The sequence below is a fragment of the Palaemon carinicauda genome, chromosome 17 (assembly GCF_036898095.1).
Source record: "Palaemon carinicauda isolate YSFRI2023 chromosome 17, ASM3689809v2, whole genome shotgun sequence".
Taxonomy (NCBI): Eukaryota; Metazoa; Arthropoda; class Malacostraca; order Decapoda; family Palaemonidae; genus Palaemon; species Palaemon carinicauda.
Genome location: NC_090741.1, coordinates 69,132,524 through 69,139,047, shown reverse-complemented (window position 1 = coordinate 69,139,047; position 6,524 = coordinate 69,132,524). Strand labels below are relative to the sequence as shown.

General features: G+C 37.4%; 1 protein-coding gene across 1 annotated transcript; it reads left to right on the top strand.

Annotated features, from left to right (window-relative positions):
- Positions 1 to 345: 345 nt before the first annotated feature.
- LOC137656413 (putative autophagy-related protein 11) lies at positions 346 to 3,216 on the top strand. The gene has a single exon (XM_068390590.1). It carries the CDS (start codon positions 346 to 348, stop codon positions 3,214 to 3,216), a length of 2,871 nt encoding a protein of 956 aa, XP_068246691.1.
- The last annotated feature ends 3,308 nt before the right edge of the window (positions 3,217 to 6,524 follow it).

Here is a 6,524-nt window from a genome sequence, read left to right as displayed (position 1 = left end):
TAGTCTTTACTTCTCATTTATGTCATCCTATTGTAAATGATTTTAGAAGCCGATTGTAGTAGACATAGGCCTAAAAAAGATAGTTTTGTGATCTGTCGATATCATGAAAAATTGAAAAAATAAATCTTTCGTCTGATCGCGAATCCAGCTCAGAGATCTGTGTTTTGTTCTGAAAGACATTCTCAGATTCTCCGAATACATGCTGAGCTCCAGGATCAGTGTTTAGTTTTGAAGACTTCTCGGAGTCTCCCAGAGTGTCTCCAGATCAAGTTACCATTTTTTTTCAAAATAGGCCAAAAACAAGATGAAGGAAAGGTATTAACAGAAATGGTGAATTTTAACAAAATGTGTTGTTGTAATTATGGAGTAGCTTTGAATACCAAAGTTAATGGATTTGTAATCATTAATCAGGATAACAATGGTTATTCGGGAATTAATTGCGTATGCCGTTATAGTTCCGCTATGGAACGAAACAGGGTCTCTTTGATGAAGCAAAAGAGTAAAAACCCACAATCAGGAATCGTCAATGATTTGGTTGAAAAATTTGAAAAAATGCAGAAAATGGCGGACCAAGAAAGAAGCCATTCACTTGAAAACAGAGGAAAAGTGAGGAAACTTGTTCTGCAATATGAAGAAAAGATTAAAGGCGATGGTCAAATGACAAAGGATAGCAAACTGGATTGTCTTGGAATCAGAAGGAATCCAACAAGGGAGGCCAAAGAAGTGGCCTTAGCTAGAATTGTACGAATTCAAGAATATGAGAATTCCATAAAGGAGAAAGAAATTATCTCCAAGATTAAACGACAGAATGAAAAATCATATGAAGGACCCGTTAATGATATGTATAGGAAACTTGATAAAACTCCTTCATTTGAAAACAAAGGAAAAGTGAGGAAACTTGTTCTGGAATATGAAGAAAAGATTAAATTCGATGTAAAAGAGGAGAGGAATAGCAAACTGGATTGTCTTGCAATCAAAATGAATGCAAAGAGGGAGGCCAAACAAGAGGCCTTAGCTACAATTGTAGGAATTCAAAAAAGAAGTCCACTAGAAAATGACGAAAGGTTAAAGTATCATGTTATGAAATATGAAGAAATGATTAGAAATGACGCAGATCACAATAGAAATCGGGAACAAAAAGATGATCTTAAAGGAAAATCTCAGGACGATAGAAAGTATCTTAGGAGGAAAGCAAAAGATGTAGCCTTAGTTAGAATCAGACAAATTGCAGAGGATGAAATATCACAAGAAAAAAATGACATAGTATATGCTCCTGTTCAGCTACAGGAAGAGACTCTGGAAGATGACAAAAAAGAAAGGAAAAATAAGGTTAAACATGAAGAAATAGAAGAAGGCATCGTAAAAAGGCGTATCCAGTATTTTGAAAATATCATAAGAGGAAATATTAGGGAAGAAGGCCATCTTCTTGAAAATATTATACGAGAAAACAAAAAGGAAAAAGGCGATCTTCGTGGACAATCTGCAGACTTAAGAAAAAATCCTAATAGGAAAGCTAAGGATATTGCTATGGTAAGGATAACACAAATAATACAAGAGGAATTATCAGAAGAAAACACAGAAAATGAAGGCCATCTTCTTAGACAATCTCCAGGCTTGAGAGAGAATCTTAAAAGGAAAAGTGAGAACATTGAAAAGGAACTTCACGACTACCAAGCAGCAAATAGCTCAGGAACACAAGGAGATTCTGCTTGTAATAGTGATGATTATGAAGAAATTATAAAGATAAAGGTAATGGGACGGAACCAAACAGCTGATCTTAGGAGGAAAGCTAAAGACAGAGCCTTTTTAAAGATTAGACAAATTGCAATGGAGGAGGTCATTCCAGAAAAGAGAGGCATAGTATATGCCCTTGTTGAGCTATGGGAAAAGGCTCTGAAAGATGAGAAAATAGAAAAGGTAAAGAAGGTTATTCATGAAGTCAAAGAAAAAGGCAATGTCAAGAGGCATATCCACAATTTTGAAAATGTCATACGACGAAACTTAAAAGAAGGCGATCTACGTGGACAACCTTGGGACTTCAGAAACCATCTTAGGAGGACCACTAAAGATAAGGCCTTGGCCCACATAAGAAAATTAGTACAAGAGGAAATGGCGCCTGAGAAAACAGGCCTAGTTCATCATCTTACTGAACTCTATGAAAATGCACTGAAAGAAGACAAAATGGAAAACAAAAATGAATATCATAAGGCAATAAAAAGCCAAATAGAAAACCTTATCCAGTATTTTGAAAATATGTTACGAGCGAAAACAGAAAATGAAGGCCATCTTCTTGGGCAATCTCCAGACTTGAGAGAGAATCTTAAAAGGAAAAGTGAGAACATTGAAAAGGAACTTCAAGACTACCCAGAAGCAAATAGCTCAGGAACACAAGGAGATTCTGCTAGTAATTGTGAAGATTATGAAGAAATTATAAAGGTTAAGGCAATGGGACGAAAACAAACAGCTGATCTTAGGAGGAAAGCAAACGACAGAGCCTTTTTAAAGATTAGACGAATTGCAATGGAGGAGGTCTTTCCAGAAAACAGAGGCTTAGTATACGCTCTTGTTCAAATATGGGAAAAGGCTCTGAAAGATGAGAAAATAGAAAAGATAAAGAAGGTTATTCATGAAGTAATAGAAAAAGGCAATGTGAAGAGGCATATCCAGAATTTTGAAAATGTCATACGAGCAAACTTAAAAGAAGGCCATCTTCGTGGACAACCTCGGGACTTCAGAAACCATCTTAGGAGGACCACTAAAGATAAGGCCTTGGCCCACATAAGAAAAGTATTACAACAGGAAATGGCACCTGAGAAAACAGGCCTAGTTCATCATCATACTGAACTCTATGAAAATGCACTGAAAGGAGACAAAATGGAAAAGAAAAATGAATATCATAAGGCAATAAAAAGCCAAATATTAGAAAACCTTATCCAGTATTTTGAAAATATGTTACAAGAAAACACAGAAAATGAAGGCCATCTTCTTGGGCAATCTCCAGACTTGAGAGAGAATCTTAAAAGGAAAAGTGAGAACATTGAAAAGGAACTTCAAGACTACCCAGAAGCAAATAGCTCAGGAACACAAGGAGATTCTACTAGTAATTGTAAAGCTTATGAAGAAATTATAAAGGTTAAGGCAATGGGACGCAAACAAAAAGCTAAGATTAGAAATATCTTACAAGATGTTATCAAAGAAGAGAACTTTGAAGAGTAAATATGATTTTGTTTAATAGTAGAAATGAAAAAGCAAAATCTAAAAGTATACAATAAGAAACCATTCTGTTGGCGTAACCTAGAGCATGTGCACTGCAGAGGGAAAAAGATGAGCTTCTTCTAGTATGCAACGGTTCCATGATGGAGTGGTACAGGCCTTTGTCATGTGAACATATGGTCGGATTTCTAGATCTATTCTTCCGGATGTCAACCTTATGGTTGCTCTGTTGGAATAATCTAGAAGACTGGCCCTGCAGAGGGAAAAAGCTTAGCTTTTTCTAGTATGCAGTCATATCCTCAAAGGGTGCCTAAAGAAATTTTGTTGGATTTAAAACTACATTTCATGAGTGAGTTATGATTGGAAAAAGATGGCCAAGTATATAATAGATGTTAATAAGAGAATTCTTCCTACAATTACATAGAAAAAAAATTAGAAAAAAAAATCTAAAAAAAAAACTACTTGTGAATGAAAAAAGAATTGCGTTCCAGAATAGAAGGAGTTCAACTAGAGTACAACAAAGACACAATTCTGTTGGAGTAACCTAGAGGATGTGCACTGCAGAGAGAAAAAGATGAGCTTCTTCCGGTATGCAACAGTTCCATGATGGAGTGGTACAAGCCTTCGTCATATGAACAAATGGTCGGATTTCTAGATCTATTCTTCCGGATGTCAACCTTATGGTTGCTCTGTTGGAATAATCTAGAAGACTGGCCCTGCAGAGGGTAAAACCTTAGCTTTTTCTAGTATGCAGTCATATCCTCAAAGGGTCCCTCAAGAAATTTTGTTGGATTCAGAACTACATTTCATGATTGAGTTATGATTGGAGATGGCCAAGTATATAATAAATGTTTATGAGAGAATTCTTCCTAGAATTACAAAAAAAACTACATGGGAATGAAAGAAGGATAAAAAAAGCTGAGGTTCTTCTAGTAAGCTATGTGGGAAAAGATGTACACAAAGAAGACTAGCTCTGTAGATAAAAGAGGCTGAGCTATGTTCCTTGATGAGGAGGTATAAATTCTTTGTCAAGTGAACATAAGGGTTGGTACTGGCCCTGTAGATAGAAGAAGCTGAGGTTCTTCTACTATACTATGTTCCTTGATGAAGAGGTACAAATTCTTTGTCATCTGAACATAAGGGTTGGTACTGGCCCTGTAGATAGAAGAAGTTAAGGTTCTTCTACTATGCTGTGTTCCTTGATGAAGAGGTATAAATTCTTTGTCATGTGAACATAAGGGTTGGTATTGGCTCTGTAGATAGAAGCTGAGGGTCTTCTAGTATGCTATGTTCCTTGATGAAGAGGTACAAATTCTTTGTCATGTGAACATAAGGGTTGGTATTGGCTCTGTAGATAGAAGAAGCTGAGGGTCTTCTAGTATGCTATGTTCCTTGATGAAGAGGTACAAATTCTTTGTCATGTGAACATAAGGGTTGGTACTGGCTCTGTAGATAGAAGCTGAGGGTCTTCTAGTATGCTATGTTCCTTGATGAAGAGGTACAAATTCTTTGTCATCTGAACATAAGGGTTGGTACTGGCCCTGTAGATAGAAGAAGCTGAGATTCTTCTACTATGCTATGTTCCTTGAAGAAGAGGTATAAATTCTTTGTCATCTGAACATAAGGGTTGGTACTGGCCCTGTAGATAGAAGAAGCTGAGGTTCTTCTACTATGCTATGTTCCTTGATGAAGAGGTACAAATTCTTTGTCATGTGAACATAAGGGTTGGTACTGGCCCTGTAGATAGAAGAAGCTGAGGTTCTTCTACTATGCTATGTTCCTTGATGAAGAGTTACAAATTCTTTGTCATGTGAACATAAGGGTTGGTACTGGCCCTGTAGATAGAAGAAGCTGAGGTTCTTCTACTATACTATGTTCCTTGATGAAGAGGTATAAATTCTTTGTCATGTGAACATAAGGGTTGGTATTGGCTCTGTAGATAGAAGCTGAGGGTCTTCTAGTATGCTATGTTCCTTGATGAAGAGGTACAAATTCTTTGTCATGTGAACATAAGGGTTGGTATTGGCTCTGTAGATAGAAGAAGCTGAGGGTCTTCTAGTATGCTATGTTCCTTGATGAAGAGGTACAAATTCTTTGTCATGTGAACATAAGGGTTGGTACTGGCTCTGTAGATAGAAGCTGAGGGTCTTCTAGTATGCTATGTTCCTTGATGAAGAGGTACAAATTCTTTGTCATCTGAACATAAGGGTTGGTACTGGCCCTGTAGATAGAAGAAGCTGAGATTCTTCTACTATGCTATGTTCCTTGAAGAAGAGGTACAAATTCTTTGTCATCTGAACATAAGGGTTGGTACTGGCCATGTAGATAGAAGAAGCTGAGGTTCTTCTACTATGCTATGTTCCTTGATGAAGAGGTACAAATTCTTTGTCATCTGAACATAAGGGTTGGTACTGGCCATGTAGATAGAAGAAGCTGAGGTTCTTCTACTATACTATGTTCCTTGATGAAGAGGTACAAATTCTTTGTCATCTGAACATAAGGGTTGGTACTGGCTCTGTAGATAGAAGCTGAGGGTCTTCTAGTATGCTATGTTCCTTGATGAGGAGGTACAAATTCTTTGTCATCTGAACATAAGGGTTGGTACTGGCCATGTAGATAGAAGAAGCTGAGGTTCTTCTACTATGCTATGTTCCTTGATGAAGAGGTACAAATTCTTTGTCATGTGAACATAAGGGTTGGTACTGGCTCTGTAGATAGAAGCTGAGGGTCTTCTAGTATGCTATGTTCCTTGATGAAGAGGTACAAATTCTTTGTCATCTGAACATAAGGGTTGGTACTGGCCATGTAGATAGAAGAAGCTGAGGTTCTTCTACTATGCTATGTTCCTTGATAAAGAGGTACAAATTCTTTGTCATGTGAACATAAGGGTTGGTACTGGCCCTGTAGATAGAAGAAGCTGAGGTTCTTCTACTACGCTATGTTCCTTGATGAAGAGGTACAAATTCTTTGTCATCTGAACATAAGGGTTGGTACTGGCCCTGTAGATAGAAGAAGCTGAGGTTCTTCTACTACGCTATGTTCCTTGATGAAGAGGTACAAATTCTTTGTCATCTGAACATAAGGGTTGGTACTGGCCCTGTAGATAGAAGAAGCTGAGGTTCTTCTACTATGCTATGTTACTTGATGAAGAGGTACAAATTCTTTGTCATCTGAACATAAGGGTTAGTACTGGCCCTGTAGATAGAAGAAGCTGAGGTTCTTCTACTATGCTATGTTCCTTGATGAAGAGGTACAAATTCTTTGTCATCTGAACATAAGGGTTGGTACTGGCCCTGTAGATAGAAGAAGCT

Bases quoted from the DNA above. Each gene is read 5' to 3' on its own strand.
- LOC137656413 (XM_068390590.1), top strand. From the start codon at position 346: ATGTGTTGTTGTAATTATGGAGTAGCTTTGAATACCAAAGTTAATGGA.